At 55.7% G+C, this 18766-nt stretch overlaps 2 protein-coding genes across 2 annotated transcripts in view; one reads left to right on the top strand and one right to left on the bottom strand.

Annotated features, from left to right (window-relative positions):
- Positions 1–1107: 1107 nt before the first annotated feature.
- Positions 1108–12780, top strand: OAZ2 (ornithine decarboxylase antizyme 2). Its single transcript, XM_088538219.1, is given in 6 exon segments — positions 1108–1157; positions 4271–4346; positions 4348–4428; positions 9341–9516; positions 11035–11120; positions 12417–12780. Coding segments are annotated over 6 exon segments (573 nt in total). The 5' UTR covers positions 1108–1137; the 3' UTR covers positions 12551–12780.
- Positions 12781–17135: 4355 nt separating this feature from the next.
- The window catches only part of ZNF609 (zinc finger protein 609), a 61932-nt gene continuing 60301 nt past the window's right edge, over positions 17136–18766 (bottom strand). Inside the window, exons 7-10 of the mRNA XM_088538225.1 lie at positions 18447–18622; positions 18032–18248; positions 17649–17727; positions 17136–17449 (exon numbers count right to left, since the gene is read on the bottom strand). Of these exons, the coding sequence (XP_088394351.1) occupies positions 17654–17727; positions 18032–18248; positions 18447–18622 (467 nt within the window). The 3' untranslated portion in view covers positions 17136–17449; positions 17649–17653. The remainder of the gene's footprint in view (positions 17450–17648; positions 17728–18031; positions 18249–18446; positions 18623–18766) is intronic.

The raw sequence follows: 18766 nt of genomic DNA, 5'->3' as shown, positions 1-18766 counted from the left end.
CGTGGGCGTTGCGATGCTGGGAACCAGGAGCCGAAGCGAGCGCTGAAGGTCCAAGCCCAGGCGAGCCCACCGGGTGTTATGTGAGCCAGGCCCATCGGAGCACTCACACCAAGCCAGACCAGGCCCATCCGTCCTCTGAATGCCAGCAGAAGCCCATGGAGAGCACAGAACCAGGCGAGTAAGTGTGAGACTCTTGAGTGCTCCAACATGCTGAGCCCCCCTTGGGGTCTTTGTCCCCAAGAGCCCTCAGGGACGTCTCTTCCAGCTTAGTTTTTGGCAACGTGCGGCACCCACCATGCTCTGCAGGGCAGAACCCCACAGCCTCAGCAGGCTGCAGGGCTCCGGCCTCTACAATGCCAAGCGCATCTGACCCTTCCTTTCCCCTATGAAGACCCCACACAGCTTTGCTGTTATCCACATGTTCATTAGGTCTCTCCCTTACGTGCTCATCATTTGCTTGTAGAGCCTGGTTAGCAGCCTGCAGTTCCTCAGAGAGAATTTCAAACATCAGCATCCCATTTTAAGCAGGATGTTTCACAGCACAGCCAGCAGGCGAGTGCTACCTGCTTGTCACCTGCCCACACGATGCCACAGTGCGTTCTCCACACGCAACATGCTGGTCATAAGATTTATTCCCAGCTCGCGGGCCTGCTGCCCCTGCCTTTGTGCATGGCCTCGCACACCACGGCCATTGAGGCGGCGCCGGCAGCACCCAGCCCCTCAGCGCGGCCGCCCGCGCCTAACGGTCACTAACGGCCGCTAACGCTGGCCAACGGCCGTCGCCGAGAGCAAGCGGCGCGTGCCCGGGGGGCGCATGCGCACGCGCACCCCCGCCCGCGGAGCCGTGACGTCACTGAGGGGGGGCGGGGGGTGGGGAGGGAGGGGGAGCGCAGCGCGCCTGCGCGGCGGCGGGTTGGGGCGGGGCGCGCCTTTGTTTGGGGCGGCGGTTTCCCAGGCTGCCCGGCGCGGCGCGGGCGCGCGCGGGGGGGCGGGGCCGGGGCGCGCGCACGCGCGGCGGGGGCGGGGCGGGCGGCGCGGGCCCGCGGGGTCAGTCGGAGCGCGGCGGCGAGCGAGGCGGGAGGCGGCTGAGGGGCTGAGCGCGCGCGGCGAGCCGAGCCCCAGCGGAGCGGAGCCACCATGATAAACGCCCAGGACAGGTGCGCGGCGGCGGCGCGAGACCGGCTCCCCCCTCTCCTTCTCCGCGCGCGGCGCCGGGGCCGCCCCTCTCCCCGCCGGGGCCCGCGAGCGGCCGTTGGGCCCGGCCGAAAAGGCGGTTGCGTCGCTGGGCGCTGCCCGTTACCTCAGTAGCAACCCCCCGTCCTCCCCCACCGGCGCGGCCCCTTTCCGTATGAGGTGTTGGGGGGGGCTTCTTTGGTGTGGGGGGCGCCGGCTCGCCCCTGTCTGAGCCCCTTTTGCTGGGAAACACCCGGTGCCAGGAGGGTTTCCCAGCCCTCGGCAGGAAAGCGGTTCCCAAGCAACAATAGGGAAAAGACCCCATTATTTTTTTCCTGGCAGATCGGTTTCCAGCAGCCGTGAACTCGCTCCCTGCTATTTCCCAGCACTGTTTTTGTTTTTGTCCCTCCCCCCGCGACTGACCAAATTATCTCTCTTCTGCCCCTTCAGACAGGGCTCCAGAAGTGTCGTTTCCCGAGTTGCTCTTGAAATGTGTAGATAAGAGCCCCGAAAAAATGTGTCCAAGGGCTTTATTTCTTGGCCCCCGCACCTGGAGCGGAGACGCGAGCGACGCTGCGCCCCGAGGTTACAGCATCCCGGCTGCTCCTCGGATTGGGAGCTGCTTGCGTGGCTTGCTGTATAGGAGCTTCTTATTCTGGGCTGCGTTCAGCAGCTGCTCCAGAGCTTGTTTGGAAATGGAGGGGAAAAAAAAAAAAAAAAGAAAAATGTTTATTTCCATAGCATTAGGGGAGCTTGTAGATCTCTCCATCCACCGTGAGTGTTCAGAAACTCTAGTTTTCCAAACGCACAGTTACGGATTGTAAGCAGCCCTGGAGCTTCAGGTGTGCAGCACCTGTAGGTGTCCTGGAAAGCGGTCGGATTAAGCTCAGATCTACTGATTTTGCCCTTCCTTGGGGCAGGGTACAGAGCCGGAGACTGTCAGAGTTTGCAGGTGGAAGTTGCACCGACTGGAGCCGGACAAGACGTTTGCTCTCGGGGAAATCCTTTAGCTAAAGGGTCTCTTAGGGGTTTTCAGCTCATTTCCTTTTCAGTGGAGCTGCCCAGCTGAAGGGAAGCAGCACCTGGGAAGAGGGGAGAGGCTGGAGCAGATGGAGCACAGACTTAAATTTAAGGAATCGCTGGATCTCCCGGAGCAGAGCGGTGACTGCTCCCACAGGCGGCAGGGAATGGCTGGGAGCTGGACTTGGGGAAGTTCTGGTCCTGCTGCCAACGTGCACTGGAGGAAGCAAAAGCTTTTCCCATTTGCCTTTTTCATGCTGCCCCTGCATAAGGCCAGGGTGCTGGTTCAGTCCCCCGGCGTCTGAAGCTGCAGTTTTGTGGAGAACACAGGTACCGTGCGGGTCTGGGCTGGGCTTGGAGAGCAGCAAAGCCCCAGCGCTGCAGCAAGGGTCGAGCTCGCGGTTGAAGGGCTCTTGTGTTTTGACTTCTGCATGTGCCAGAGGAAGGAAAACCAGGAAGCGCCTGGATCTGCTTTGCATGAAAACTACTCCTTTTTTTTTTTTTTTCCCACAACTACACTTCATTATCCAGCTTCTTGATGCCTGGCCACAAGTTGGAGAGCGCTATCAATAGCACATTGTTGCCTGGGGGGGGGACGAGGGAGGAGGGCAGGGAATAACAAAGCTGCCAGCAGCTTTCTGGGGGTGGGGAGTTGCACAGCAAAGTGCTTTGTCATCCTCTCCGCGCTGCCCAACGCACACTGGCCCATTGATACCCCAGCGCCGGCGGGAGGAAGGACTGTGTTAACACGAAGAAGGGCACCCCAGGGCGTCTGCCCGGCGACGCCTTCGGTGCCGCTGCCTCGTGGCTTTTCTACTGTGTTTCAAGCAGTGTCTCCTACAAGCAGAGCCTGCTGCCTGCTGAAGAGCAATGTGGAGCCAGCCTGGAGGAGGAAGAATGTGGAGGAAGGCTATTGTGCTTCCCATAGAAAACTCATTGCCGTGCGATGCCAAGACGGGAGCGTTTAAGTGGTCCGCCCGGGTTTTAATTGCATTGAAGGGTATTTTTTTGGCCTTGGTAGATGTTTCGGTTGTTCGTTTGCAGACTGTGTCCCAACATACTGGAGAGGAGGTTCAAGTGCTTCGGATAGTGTGACTCAGTGCTTAATCTTTTGAGACTTAAGGCTGCCTAGCTCGTGGAAGGGGCAGGAAAAGGGGAGGACTGGAGTGAGAACATGTTGGAGACACGTGCCTGAAAAGTTTTTGGGCAGGCAGTAAGGTGTGGGTACTTCCATGGAGGCTGTCCCTTGCAGTCTTGTTCCTCTCTTGACTGTGCTTGTAGATAAACCTCACGTTCCCCTTGATTTTTCCCCGTGGAAAAGTTGGTGCTTAGCTTTGCACCGATGTGTTTCTACAGCAGCAGCCCTAAAAAAAAAAAAAAAAAAAAAAAAAAAAGCCTGTTTTCTTTGCCTTGCTTTTGCAGGCTTGTTGGGGGAATACTGCTGCTACACTGTGCTCAGAAAAGTGGTTCTGTGGGGCTGGTAAAATAAGCAGTGCTCTGAAAGTAAAAGAATAACCCATGTGCAGGAGATCCAAGCAAACTTCCAAGCTACAAGGGAAACACTTTTTGTTTTCTTGTGTAAAGCCCTTAAAAGTAGGGGCAAAGTCTGTGGGGTGAGCTCATGAGATGCGGGCTGGGGCTGAAGGATGGTCTCCGATGTTCTGTTTGCCTGGGAAAATGTCAGTTCAGAGGTGGCTCCTCCTCACTTTGAAAATGTGAAACTTAAATCTCCTCCCTCTGGATCCTGTTGATCTATTTGTAGATATTTGTCTATAGAAAATGTGTGCTCATCTGGTCATGCATTTCCAGCCATCTGCTGCTGGCAGCCTTCCAGGTGTCCCTTATTAGCATGGGGTTGCTCAGCACTCTCCTCTTCTCCCCTACAAAGCCCCTCCTCTGTTTCAAACAAAACACCACTGATTTTTGACACAACAACACTTGGGCTCCAAGTGTTTTATTTCAGGTGCTGCAAGCCTTGGTGGCCAGGAGGGAGCGGGAAGGCAAATGCTTTGAAGTTGTAGCATTGGAAATGTGAGCCTGCTAACGTAACCTTGTGCTCTCTCTCTTTTTCTTGCAGTAGTATTTTACCTTTGAGTAACTGTCCCCAGCTGCAGTGCTGCAGGCACATTGTTCCCGGGCCTCTGTGGTGCTCCTGATGCCCCTCACCCACTGTCGAAGATCCCCGGTGGGCGAGGGGGTAGCAGGGATCCTTCTCTTTCAGCTCTGATATATAAGGTGAGAATGATTTTAATACCTAGAGTCATCACCTGTGGGTGTATTACAGCCACACTTGCTTCCTTTTACAGTCCTGTGGGGATAAACACAAGCTATTCCAAAGTAATCAATGGGGATGTTTGTCTCTGGCTAAAGATCGTCTGTGTATGGAGGAACAAGACTTTTTCTCAAAGGTCTGCAGAGGAGGAAGCCTAAATCTATTGAGAAGCTTGCAAATTTGCCTGTTCAGACAGAAATGTTGTCATAGGTGTTAGACTTGATTTTTAATTATGCTGTGGGAGGCATCCAGACTTTAAATGATAAAAAGATGCAGGCCTTTTCAGGTCACAGTTATGAAAGTCTCCTCCTGCAATTCTTGTCCGATACTGCTTTTTCCTGCTGTCGGAGTTTTCTTCGGGGCCAGCTCCGTGAATTTTTAGCATGTGCCCCACCTGCTTTACCTTGTGATTACAATATGTGGTTATATAAATGCCAGTTTCTCTGTTCTGTGCAGCCTCTTAATGCTTTCAGAATAAAAAAAAAAATCATCATTACATCATCTTAGTGCTACTAAGCTGCATCTTTCGAGGTGTACCAAACAGCAGAGGTTGTTTCTTCTAGACAAGAGAGAGATGAGAGAGAGATGGAAGTAGCTTCCCAACAGGGTTCAGGACTTACCACTGTATCCCTTTGGGATGGGAGGGAATGAGGAAATAGAGGAGACTCTGACTTTAACTCTTGGAAGCTAGATTTTGTGGAGGGTCATGTGCACCCCAGCCAAGATTGAGAGCAGAAAACAGGCTCGATGTGGAGGAGACTGTGCTGGAAGGAATCACGGTCCGGAGGCTCGGAAGCGGCTGCCTTCAGGACGCCCTTCCATTAGCACCGGAGCAGGGACTGCAGCCTGCAGAGGAGGTGTCTGCATGGAGGCATCCCAGGAGCAGGAATGTGGAGTTTATGGCTGGCAGGACCGCGTTTGCTACTAGAGGCTGAGAGAGAATTGGCCCCTTCACAAACCTAGCTCGTTTCATTGCAGAGTTTGTGGTACAAGGAGTTAAAGCCCTAACTTTGGGCATAGATTACTGAGACCATCTCTGAGAGTCTGAGACTCCTGCTGAGGTTCCTGCTCACGTTGGTGGTGCTGCAGTTAGGGCAGGCTGGGGCTTTCCAGCCAGCATGTTCCAGTATGACCTGGAAAGACATCCGGACCCCAAAACATAAATATTTTCGTGCTATATGAGCTGTTCTAGCTCAAGAGATGACCCTTGTGTATGAGCCTGTTCCTCCAGAGCACGCAGCACCCTGTTTGCCTCCCCCAGTATTATAAACTAAGCAGTTGGGCCTTCCCATAGCTCTTGTTCTGTCGTGTGCTACAAGACTGAACGCGCAGCCCTTTATCGAGGGGACTTCACTGCAGAACTGGGAATGAAACGGTGGTCAGAGCGTGCAGGCAGCCCGGGCCCGACCTGCAGGACGTGCTCTGGCTACAACCTTGGCACGCGCCGCACCTGCGGGCTCCCGCTTGGCTGCAGCGGATCACAACATCCTTCCTCCTGCCAGCGTGTAGGGAAGTCCCTGCTGCCTTCCTCGGGACGCTTGAGGGAATCTGCAAGGGAAAATCTTGGGCACGCTGCATTGTTACTGGGCGCGGAGGCTGCTTCTGGAGGCTCCAACCAAGTGAAGTGGAGCCCAAGGCTGGAGAGCTGATGGTTTAGGCAGTTATGTATAAAAGAGAGCGTGGTGAGTGTTTCTGGCTCTTGAGAGCGTGGCAGGGGGGATTGTGCAGGGGTGAACTAAAACTCAGCATTTGTTGCACAAAGAGGATTTTGCTTTGAGCGTGTTCCAAAGAATTCTGGGCTGCTGATTCACAGGAACAGCTTCTCTCCTCAGAATCTTGCTCACTCTATTTTAACAGAAAAAATAATAATAAAAAAAATCAAACGAGCTGCCTGAGATAGGCTGTGTAAACTTAATTCCCAAAGAACCGGGAGAACTGGTTCTGTTAATCCAGGCGGTTATGCTGTTTTTGGATGAGGAGGCTGTTGCAGTAGGGTTGGTTTTTGGAAGTGAAAGCCTCGCTAGCTTTGGGTGCATGGGAAAGGTTCTGGAAATGTGCAACCGTTGGTGAGCTGGAAGACACGGAAAGCTTTTCCCCCTCCTAATTCAGCCTTCTGCCAGTCTTTGTGCATGGATGTGTGTGTGCCTCCCCCTCCAATGTGTCTATCCCAGCCTGCTCCTCTCAGCTTCCTAGCCCTGTTTTTTCTTGTTATGAAGTGTAAGAAAAGAAACATCTGTGAGCCCTTCTTGCTTGAGAAGGGAAGATCTTTCTGGAGACTCTTTCTGCGCCCTAAAAACAAATGTGAAAGGGTCCTTACCAGTAAGAGAGGTGTATAAGCCTTTTTTTTTTTTTTTTTTTTTTTTTTTTTAAATCACTGGCTCAATTCAGTGGCAGTTAAATGCCTTAATGCAGTTGGCCTAAAACTGTAATAGATGCAGGCAGCAGCCACAGTCATGGGAACTCCTGTCAAACTTGGTGAATAAACTTGTTTCCCACAGTATATTTATCCTAATGAAGTGTAAACTTTTTTTTTTTCCCCAGTAAGGCTATGCTAAGCTTTGTGGGCTTTAAACACAGCTTCACGTGCACAAGCTACCAGAGCCAGGTAGTTCCCAATTTACACGAAGAGTAATTGTCTCCAATTAACGTAATTAATGGCTTCTTTCTTGTCACGATTGTCAAGACTATAGGGGCTTATTTTAGTACATGTGATGATGATTAACGTACGGGACGATGCAGACTCGGGAGCCTGGAAGTGTTTTGGCTGAACCATTGGTCTTTCAGTGATGCTTGTGCCTCAATAGTTCAAAACACCTCAAAGCAAATGTCTGCTTCAGAGAGCAGTGATACTGAGGAGCCTCTCCCTGCTGATGAGAGGGCATTTGCACCCATATCTTATGGGTGTGAGGAGAAATATTTCATGACAGGTCCAGACTAGACTGAGCTTTAGATGCTGTCCTTGCCGCCTACGGCTACAGAAATGCATGTACCTAGTGCCAATGCATCTAGAGCTATCCTGGGGTGACAGTGGTGTTTTGCTTGTGTTGTCAGGCCAGCTCTACATCATCATCAGACCATCAACATATATATCACCATCTACACCAGCAATAGATCAAAGCTCATAATGAGCTGCTGAGTTAGCCACCCTGATAAAGTAGATTCTTACTGGAGAGGAAGTTCTTGCCCGAATTGGAGGCATTTTCAGTACAGTAAAACCAAATGCCCATTGATGCTGCTCATTTAATGACCTGTGTGGAGTGCAACACTTTCCACCTCACCTGTTGAAGCTGTTAAGGGGAGAGAAGTCTCTCTCTTTACTGTCTTCTCCTGTGATGCAGGAGCAAAACTGGCATTAGTTCTAATATCCAATTTCCTTCTGTTTTTCAAGTTGTGCAGGTATCTTTGTAAATGTGACAGATCCTCTATGGTTGAGCCTGCAACCAAGCAGAGGGGATCAACTTAGTGTCCCCTGCAGTTATGTTCACTTGGGAAACAACGGAATTTCTTTTTCATTGGTGCTTTTGTCTCCCTCAATAAAGATTTCCATATTTCACTGCCAATTGTCTACAAAAATTGCCAGGAGAAGGAATGGAGCTTAACCAGCAAACTCTCCTTGAGGAAAGACTAAGCTGGGCTCAGAGGGCAACAGCGTGCCTGCCGTTTTAGGCAGGGCAGTATGAGGGGGGTGTTTGTGCTTGTGCTCTCTGGAAAAGACCTAGCTGCAGTCCTCAAATCCGTGCAGCATCAGCCAATTCCAAATTCTGTGCTGTGTTTTCCTCCCTTCTATCAGGAGGCAAAACATTTGCCATAGCAGTTGGTGGTAAAATCGAGGAAAGCAATTTGTGGTCATCTCTTAAAGAGTGCGTGGGGAGAGGGAGGGGAAAGGCAACAGAACGGGTCATGCTACAGTGGGGGCAGATGCTATTCCAGCCTGCTGCTTGCAGTTGTTTTCTTTGAAGGGTAGTTCATGAACTGCTCCTCAAAGATGTGGCAGAGACTTGTGGTGAATGAATGGACTTTCACTAGCCAGAAGTCTAACATGGTGTCAGTGTGCAAAATTGCATTCACTTGGACTGGAAAAGCATGACTGCAAATCACTCTGAGGGTTCATTACTCATTGCGGTGTGTCCTGGAGCCAAAGGAAGGGCAAAGGAAAAGTTTAATGATCTTCTCAGAGTTTAACACCATTTTAGTTTGCATTTGGATCTTTTTAACTATACTCCCCTAGCTGTTAGGATTTTACTTTTCACTTTTTCTTTGCATGTGTTAGGCCAGAATAAAGACAAAGTCTTCTGGAAAATGCAGGTATTCAGAGAACTGTAGTTCAGGCCATAAGGCTGATGCCAGCTTTTCAGCGATGGTTTTCCACTGAAAAGGCCTTGGAAAATCTCTTTGCATGTGCATGTAAGCACAGGCTCCTAATGCTGTTTGGTCTGTAATTTGCCGGGATGCTGCTCCTGAGTCCTCCCAGCTCCTGGCACTTCATAAACCTCAATGAAGTGCAGTTTCTAGAACTGGCCTGGACATTTGCTTCAAAACAAAGATGTGGTGGGTTTAAAAGCCTACTTGGGTGGAGCTGGGAATCCAAAATATGTTGATTATTAAAAATATATATAACACCCAGTTATAGTACAGCGGGAAAAATCCTCTTTGACGTGGTTTGTACCTAATACATTTAAGGACATTTAATGGACATTTAAGGTCCGTTTTGAGGTTCACATCTATGAAAAGGCTACTGTAAAATCTTTTTTTTCCCATGTTTGCAGGCATAGGGCTTGTGTTACCTGGTACTGATGGACACTGAAATGCTGTAGCCTAATTCATGAAATCTTTCTGTTTGTTTGTCCCCTCCTCCGCCTTCCCCGCGCCGCGCAGGACGAGAAGATCACTGTTAACCAAGATGTCCCAGTGCACGAAGGGAAGCCTCACGTTGTCCACTTCCAGTACAAGGTCACGGAGGTGAAGACCTCCTCCTGGGATGCAGTGCTCTCTGATCACAGCCTCTTTGTGGAAATCCCGGATGGATTATTAGCTGATGGAAGCAAAGAAGGGTAAGTCCAGGATCCCAGGGCCGTGTCCACAGCTCCTCCTCCTCCTTTCGTTTCTTCATATACCTTTTTCTCCTAGATGATCCTTTAAGACAGGCTACTGTTTCCAGACTCTGTTCTTAAGCTAGTGAGAAAAGTGCTGAATGAGTTGGGGCGATTCTTTGCATGCTTTGTGTGCAAAACCTACAAGCCCTTCTCCAGTTTTGTTCTACTGGCCGCTTGGCAAAGCTATTTGGCAAGTGTATATTTTTTTTTTCCCTCTCTTTCAGGGAAAGCCTCATTATATTGATGTGCTCCTTCTCATCAGTAGGTGGATCTGCACTTGGACCACCGCCACGCGGGTTTTGGCTGTGCCAGAGTCTGCTTTTTCGCTCTTGGCAGAAGACGATAGTGTTTTGTCCAGGCAGCTCTGCTCTGAGAAGTTTGTGTAAATGCAGCTTCCAGAGCAGCTCCTTCCTGCCAAATGCTTTGCCAGAAATCCCTGCTGGCAGGGAGCACGGTCGTATGGATGTGGCTTCAGCGGAGTTCGCCGCAGAGCTCGCTGAAGTCCTTCTAAACGGTGAAATAAACTTCATGGCATTACGTGACACAAGCCAATTATGTCAAAATCTCCCTGGAAACCTTCAGCGAGCGCCCGTGTTGCTGCTGTCTCGCCCTTGTCTCATTTGAATCCGAATCCAGCAGCGTTTTGTAGGCTTCCTGCCATCAGCCCACGAATCCTGTAGCTGTCCAAGTGCCTGCTCTCCCAGGAGCAGATCCTCCCGGGAGGATATTTACCCTCCCGTGTCATCGTGACTTCAAGCATAATGTTGTGAGCTTATTTTTAGCGGGGCAAAACAGCCTAGTAGAGGCTATAATTAAAATAGTTCATTATCATATTAGCAAAATCCCTGCAAATGTAATCTCCCTTGGTGCGTGCCCGTCTCGCTGACTGCTGTTTAATGAGGTCTCGAGTGAAGTCCTGCTTGTCACCGCGCGCAGCACAACGCCCGTCGGGGCAGGGCTGGCGGAGGCAGCTGCTCCCGGGCGCTCGGGGCTGGGGCAGCTCTGCGGCCGGGCGGTGCTGGCAGGAACATTCCTGCTGGGAAGGCGCTGGGATCCACGCGGTGGCTCTGGGCCGTGCCCTGCGCACGGTGTGTCCCCAGGCTGCTCGTGCTCCTTCGGTGCCGTTTTTCCTTTCCGCCTGGCTCTAGCCCTTTTTCACGAAACCCAAAGCACACGGATCCCTTGGGCTGCGTGTTCCTGGGGGACGGAGCCTGGCTCCCCGCTCGCGGGCCGGGTGTCCGTGCGTGCCGGCCTGCGGGCGCCCGGGCACGCGGCCTCGCTCCGCGGCCCTGCCGGGACAGCGCCAGGCAGGAAGCCCATTGTTTCAGCAGCCATTGTTTCTGTCGGATGGGATTTGTGTCTGTAAACAGGGAATCTTCCTGCCTGAAACATCCCGACGGGTGATAGTGGCCAGTGGCTTCCTCGGGACAGGACTTCCTGGAGCTGATGTTCTTTTGTCTTCTTCCTCCTTGGCAGGCTATCAGCACTGCTGGAATTTGCTGAAGAAAAAATGAAAGTAAACTACGTCTTTATTTGCTTCAGAAAAAGCAGAGAAGATAGAGGTGAGAGCTCCTACGGCAAGGTTTTCTCCCTTGAACTCAAGTGACACTACTAAACTTGTACCAAAATCTGCTAAACCCAAGGCAGGCTTCGCAGCAGGCTTCCTATTGCACTAATTGTGTGGCATGCATAATTCTTGTTCTTTTGTTTTTCCCCTTATGCATTAGAAAATGCTTCTCATGGAAGAAGTAACTTATCTACATAAGTCCTTTCTTGGGACTAAGGGAAAGAGGATATTTAGTTTCTCCAGCTGGACTTGGCTGTCCTGCAGTTACATTCCCTTGAGAAAAACTGTTCTCGAGCAATTTGGGATATTTTCTTAGCCAGAAATCAGTTAATATTCCTTAGGTAAGGAGTGAGGGCATCCTTTTGGCATCAGACTTGTGTGATTTGGAAGGGGAAACCGGGGAGAGGTGACGACCTGGGAGCCAAACTGTTCCAGCTCGTTGCTCTGATGCTTGTCTGCTTTTTTTAAAAGAATCCTCCAACGCTTTTGCCCTTCCTAGACTTAGAGGTAATCCTGAGCCTGACTATAAATGCCAGTGGCTTAAGGGGGCTGCATTAGTATCTAAAGATAGACGTGGCGGATGAGTGATTAGAGGACAGAAGTTTGAGGAGATTTGTGGCAAGGTACCAAGCTATGGAGGTGTCACTTTAAACTTTACTGCATGCAGGCCGCTCACCAAGTGATTGCCATGGTAGGAGTAACTCAAACCTTAATTCTGATTTTTCTTTGCTGCTTCATGAGCTGTGCTGTCTTGTCCTCAGCTGGAGCAGTGCTGTTGGAGCTAAATTGAGCTGCACCTAGTTGTGGTGTTGAGAATGACCTGCAGTGGAGGAAAAGCACTCGTGTGCAGGAGCTCCTCCGCTTGGCACCTCAGCGGTCTGAGGTCGAGCATCGCTGGGTGCTGTGGAGGTTGGATATTGCAACCAGCACAGTAACACATTGCTCACAGGGGAGCGATGGCTTAAAACGAGGGCCCGAGCATGCAGTCAAGCTGCAGGATGTCTTGTGTGGGTCGGATGAGGTGGAGCTTCTGGATTTCCCCACGGAGCAACCTCGTCCTCTGTAGAGGTCCAAATCCCCCCGATGCCTAAGAGCAACCGCAAAGAGTGCAGCAGGAGATGAGATGTCTAGTGGAGGAGGAATGTTGAGTTAAATGGTTTCTTTGGGTGCAGGAAGTTCTGGGCGGGCTGCTGGCTCGCAGGCACATTTAATGTCCTTGTACTTGGAAGCTAATGGCTTTGAGGGTAAAGAGCAGCATTCCTGCTGGTAACGATTTCCTTCTCTTTGGTAGCTCCGCTCCTGAAGACGTTCAGCTTCTTGGGCTTTGAAATCGTGAGGCCTGGTCACCCCTCTGTGCCGTCGCGACCGGACGTGATGTTCATGGTGTACCCCCTGGATCAGAACTCTTCCTCTGACGAAGAATAGCTGCCGTGGGGGACTTCAGCTCGAGCTGGAGATGCTTTTGAGGGGAGAGAGGGTTACATCCCCTTCCTTGAGGAAGGGGGAAACAAGCTTCTGTCGGACTGAAACTGCATTTCTCATTGTTAGATTGGCCTGTGTATCCTCCGAGTTGACTATCTCATTGAAATGTGTTGCCTAGAGAACTATATATACACACATGTAATCACCAAATAGTAAACGGGAGATGTTTATGACCTGGCATAGGAGCTCCTTCCATGCAGCCGCGGGGCGCGCGGTGCCCGGGCCACGCGGGGCGGCCTGGCCTGCAGGAGCGCAGCGGTAGGCGCAGCATCGACTCCTTGACTTCTCTCCATCAGCGTCGTTCTTGCCTCATCACCTGGCGGGCGGTGTGTGCTCATCTGACCGACTACCTTCTTTTTTTTTTTTTAATTTTCACTCAGACTCTTAAGCGAAAGGCATGTTGGGGGCGGGAGACGCACGGAAGGGATGTGCTCGAGTTAACTCTTAACGTTACACCAAAGCCCCAGCGCGTCTCTGCTCTGGGGTAACCGATGCTGTTTAACTGGTTTAATTATTATTTTTTAAAAGAACTTTCTTGCTCTTCCAGCTTTTGTCGAAGCAGTCTTACTCTGTTCCATGTTACCACTGCGCTATCACAGCATTCAATAAAAGGGGCATTCAGCTGAACCTCACCCAGCTGGGGCTGCTCATTTGGAAAGGAAAGGAGCCTTGTCCAGGCTTCCCTTCATGCTGCCCGGGGACTCCGCTTGCGCAGGGGCAGGCACGACGCCCTGGTGTTAGTGCGGGGGGACGGTTCCTTGCTAACTGCCGGTGCGAGGGCTTTGCTGGTCCCAAGAGCCCCCCAGGCTCTCCCGCTGAGCCTCTTCCCGAGGCCCCTGAGCTGTTATCGCACCTCTCTCCTCCTCCGCGCCTTTCCCAAGAGGTCTCGGCCCGCGGTGCAAACGGCCGTATCCAAACCAAAGGGGATCGCGCGTGCGGAGTGCGGGAGGCTTCTCCCATCGGCGGGATCTCCCGGAGGGGGCTGCAGCGATGGCATGGGGGTGTTGCTCGCTGCAGCTTGCGTTTCCATGCTGCCCCTGCAGATGCTGGGGAACCTGGAGGCTCTTGTCGGGATGGAACCTGGCCCAAGTCGTGAGCGCTCCTCCTGGCCTGGCGGCTTGCTGGGGCACTGTCCTCGTGCGCTTCGTGGCACCCTCCGGGTACGGTTGGTGTTGGAAGCCGAAGCGGAGCTGTTCCATAAATGCCACGGTCGGGGTGTTTCGTCTGGCAGAGAGGCGGGGCCGGGATATCAAGTTTATGTGAATAAATCCACGTGGAAGGTCGTGTCTCTCTCCCCTCTTTCTCCTCGAGCAGAATGAACGTGGCACAAGCACGGACGCGGCCAGGACGTGCGCAGTCCCCTTTGCACCGGGGCGGTTCTGCTCTCGCCCCCTCCAGCAGCCAAATCTCAGCCAAGTGGGGGGTTCAAAAAATCAAAGCGCTTCATTTTCTGCTCCTGCCTTTTGGGGCTGAAGCTGTGAACTAGGCTAAGAGGAGCTGGCTTAAAGCTGAAGGCCGAGTCGTGGCGATGGGAGCGGCTCTGTGCGGGCTCGGCTGGGCTCCGTGGCGAGGCCTCTTCCCCTCCTTGCAGTGGAAGCGGCAGCACCCCAGCGCGTGTTCTGTGCTACAGAGCACGCGTCTCGCTCTGGCGTTCCCGCCAGTGAGGGGGCAGAGAACCAGCAGGGCTCCTGGGTTTGCTGGTGCCTCCCCGGGCCCTTCCGTGGGCTCGGGGCTCTCGTCCTGCCCCGAGCTGGGCCCAGTGCTGCTTATCAAAGTGCGTGGGCTCCTCCGCCAGCAACCAGCTGCTGTCCTGGGCCTCCCGCTATGTTGAAGCGCAGGTGCCTTCCCCGGATGACGCCCTCGACACGGGTGCCAGAGTGCGCCCAAGCGTCATCAGTTGGGTTCAGGGCACCTGGGCTGCCTTGCGTAGCAGCCGAGCAGGGCCAGGTTTGCGGGCGCCAGCGCAGGCCGTGGGTGCCGCTGGGATCAGGACGGGGTGCAGGGACAGGGCCCCACGGGTGCTCTCAGAGAGGGGGATGGGAACCCCCTTCCAGGCACCGCAGGGACCTGCCCCCGGATTGCAGGGGGACAGCGTGGCCCAGGGGTACTAGCGCACCCAGCACGATGCCCGGAGCTGCTCTGTGCCCCCCAGCCCGTCCCCTTACGTAATCTGTGCCCGTTAAAACCGGAATTACTGCAGTTCCCTCTTGGCCACTGACCTTTCCACCCTTAACCGCTTATCCCTTGAACTGCACTTCCAGGGCTCTAAAGAGCCATGCGGGGCCAGCACCAGCTCAGGGAGAGGTGCCCACGGGGGCGGCAACCGGCTCCTTGGAGGCCAAAACCGCAGCTGCGGCCGCAGCCCTCGCGCCGAGGGGACGGCAGGAGCGGCGTCCCGCCGCGGCGCCTCGCCAGGCTGCGGGTCCCCCGGGGTCCCCCCGCGCCGCGGCGGCGCTCGGAGCTTTCTCGGGGGTGGCTGGAGGGAGAGCAGCGACAGGAAGAAAACGCCACCCTCGCAGGTTTGTGATTGTCTCTTAAAAAGATTTATTCTCTCTCCTTGCCCAAATGTACAAAGGCAAGAAGAGTACAGTTTGTATATATATATATTTATATATATATATATAAAAAAAAACCAAGGAACTCGGTATTAATGTACACTTTACAGAAGGGGAAGATTCAGGAAGACTCAAATGAAACCCAACACAGCAACTCCAATGGAAACAAGAGCTATGAACAGCAACGCCTGGCGCCCCGCAGGCCTCGCGGCGCCGGCGGCGCCTGGGACGGGAGCGGGGGGCTCGGCGGGCCCCTGTTCGGGGTCAGGATCCCGCAGGGGACGTGGCGGGCAGGGGCTTGGGTGGGGAAATTGGGCGAATTTCAAACCTATTTGGCTCAACCTGTCGTGGCGCTAACACCTAGGGGAGGTGGGAGCTGCTGAGGCCGCGGCGGCGGATGCTCCTCTGGGCCTGCAGCCCCAGCTCCCCCCGCTGCCCCCTGCGGCCACCTCGGCTCCCTTGGGAGGCACCCGAGACCTCCTCCTCCTCCTCCTCCTCCTGGAGAGGCAGCGCTGGATCCCACCCAGGCCAGACTTGGAGCGGGGAGTGGCCGAGGATGGAGGTCGGAGCGGCCCTGGAGGTGCCCCGGGAGGCGCCGCCGCTCAGCACCTCCTGCCCTGTCCCAGAGCAGCGAGGGAGCCAGTCCCCGCGCGGCGCCGTCACCGTGCGAGGCCGGGGACGGGACGAAGGCCGCGGCGAGCACAGAGGCCTCGAGCAGAGCAGGCCGGGCCCGCGCGCTGCCTCCTCCCAACCAGGGCTGGCAGCGGCCGGCGGCTCCTTTCAAGTGGGCCAAGAGCGGGGGCCAGGGCGGGGAGAGGGGAAGTAGGGATGGGGGAGGAAGAAAAAACAAAACCCAAAACCAACAGCTTTCAAACGATTCCTTTTTACAGTATGTACAGAGCCCCGCGGGCAGGGCGTCCCGGTACAGCGGCCCCCCGGGGCCGGGTGCGACACACGCTCTCACATAACGGCGACCGCCCCAACCGGCCCGGCCTGCTGCGTTCCCCAGCCCCGAGGGGACAAGGCGGCAGCAGAGCCCCGGCAGCTGCTCCAGCCCGGGGAAACGAGCGGCCAAGTGGGGGGGACCAGGAAGTCCCTGTGTGGCCTCAGTGGGGACACGGGGACCGGTCGGGAATGGGGCACGCGGTGTCGTTCCGCCCCCAGCGCCGAGGACCCGCTGCCCCCAAGGCTCCAAGTGCCCCAGGGCACTTGTGTCTCGCTGAACTCTGCCCCAGCCCACGCGAATCCGCTTGGAGCGCGGCTGCGCCGGGAGCCGCATCCCGCGCTGGCCTCCCAGCGGGATGACGCTGTCCCGGCGCCGGCGGGGAGACCCGTACGGGGCGCAGGGCAGCCGCGGGAGGGCTGATGGGCACAGCCCGCAGCAGCCCCCGGCTCTGCCGCACCCTGACCCGGCGCATCCCAACGGCCTCCACAAGCCGGCCCGGAGGAGCAGCCGCTTCAGCCGGGCCGAGGGCAGCGCCCCAGCCCGGCCTCCAGCAAACCCCTCTGCCCGGGGGAGCCCACAGGAGAGCGCCAGGACACAGGGGCTGCCCTCGATGGCCGTGGGCCCTTCGGATCTGGTACATGGGGGCTGACTGAGGATTCGGGATGGCCATGAGGCCGCGCGAGCTCACGGGCACTGCTCAACCCGCTGCCGCGTCTCTATCAACGTCTGCGCCCGTCGCCGCGCCCCACGGGGCCGGCCTCCCCCATCAGCACCAGCGTCTCCAACACCCACCTTGGCTCCGCGTGGCCGTCACGACGACGACGAGCAGCCCCGACACTCTTTCCTGAGACGGCGCCTCTGCTTGCGGCTCCGAGCCAGCGCTTCGACCCTAGTGAGGAGCGCCCGGGATGCGGGCAGCAGCGCCCGGCCCGCACCGCCTGCCACCCCCAAGTCCCGGGATGCTCCGACCCGTCGCGAAGCGGCAGCTCGCAGAGATGCGGTGGCGGGGGGGGCCTCAAAGCCATCGAGGAACCTCAGTGCTTCCGTTTCCTCTTCATATGCACCAGGCAGGCAGGTCTCTTCCCTCCTGAGCGCCGGTGCCCAGTAGAATAAATATTTCTGTAGGTACCAGCTCGCCCACTCACCAGAGGGAAGGATGCAGAGGGGGGACTTCAGTGTGTGTCCGACGGGGGAGAAGACAGAGTCTGCCTCAGATTACGGCAGGAACGTCACGCAGAACAATTAACACCATTCAACTGATGTCTAAAGGAGTCTCCAGCGCGTCCTCATGTGAGCCAGTCACATGTCTCGTACAGCCCGGGCATCCCAGCGCGTCACGTCCTGCGGAGAGCCCAGGGCAGAGTCAGTTCAGGCAGCCCCCAGGGCCATCGGCCACCGCAGGGCACGAGGCGCGCGTGGGGACGCGCTCCAGGGTGACCTGCAGGGTGACCTGCTTGTGAGCACAAGCTCCGCTCTCAGCCCCGGAGTGACCCGTGTTGGGCCATGCGTGCCCGCCCCACGCCGGTGCTGTGGGCCTTACCGGTCTCACCTCCGCGGCGGCGGGTATAGGGAGGGAGCGGAGCCCTGCTGGCTGGCAACGATGGCTGTGGAGGAGAGACCTGTGGGTAGAAGCAAGATCAGAAGCTGGGCCCTGAGTTTGGCCCCTGTCCTTGGGCTTGGGACACCTGAACATCCGGATCAAATCCATCCTGAGCTCCAAGGGGACTTGATATGGCCAAAGTGGCGCTCGGAGCAGGGGCTCACTTGCAAGGATGGCTACAAAACTGTACGCGCCCCCTCCCAACTCCTGGCAGCCCCATCCAGCCCCGCTTGGGGCCCCTTCTGCAGCAGCCGCGTCCCAGAACCTGTGTCACCCTGTCCCGCAGCAGCAGGCCCCAGCGCAGGGCAGGGTCCGGCTCCTACCTGTTGCATAGGGCAGGTTGTACTGCGCGGGCAGCAGCGAGTACCCGAGGTGGTGGTGGTGGTGGTGCGTGGAGAGCAGGCGCTGCGACGGCGAGCTGCGCGGCCGCTCCGCGCCCCGCTCACCACCTCCTGCGCCACCGACGCCGCTGCAGCCGCCGCCGCCGCCCACCACCCCGCAGCCACCGCGCTCCCGCTCCGGAGCCGTCTTCTCGCTTATCTGAGGAGAAGAAAACAGGGCGGTGAGCAAAGCTGGTGGCCTCTGAGAAGCTCGCAGGGCCAGGATGGGTGGCTTCATCCTGGCCATTCAGCAGGGTGGTCTGGCAGGGACATCTCAAGGTACAGGGGAAGCCTGCAGAGCCCACAGGACTCCAGAGACCTCCCTGAAGCTGCTGCACGGAGCTGGCCTGACCCTCACCGTGGGCGATTTGCTCTTGTAGTGGCTGGCGTGCTGCTGCAGGATGTCCAGGGCCTTGGACTCCGAGCTGGACTTACAGCTCACACTGGGACTGGCTCGGGACTTGTCGCTGTCATCGCTCCCGGACGCCTTGCTCCCGTACGGGGAGAAGGAGTAGCTGGAAGGCAGGTACGACCCTGTGGGAGGGAAGTTGGCAGTCAGAGCATGAGGAGCCGGCCCATTTGTCACCCGCTGCTTCTTCAGGCTGCACAGCAGGGCCACGCAGCTCTGCCACCCCACGCAGAGGTGGCAACAACGTGAGTCACCCAGGAACAGCCACA

Source organism: Tinamus guttatus, unplaced genomic scaffold (assembly GCF_059628265.1).
Source record: "Tinamus guttatus ecotype Peru unplaced genomic scaffold, ASM5962826v1 Tinamus_guttatus_pri_ptg000942l, whole genome shotgun sequence".
Lineage (NCBI taxonomy): Eukaryota > Metazoa > Chordata > Aves > Tinamiformes > Tinamidae > Tinamus > Tinamus guttatus.
Note: the sequence above shows the minus strand (reverse complement) of the source record. Positions and strands in the feature narration are given on the sequence as shown.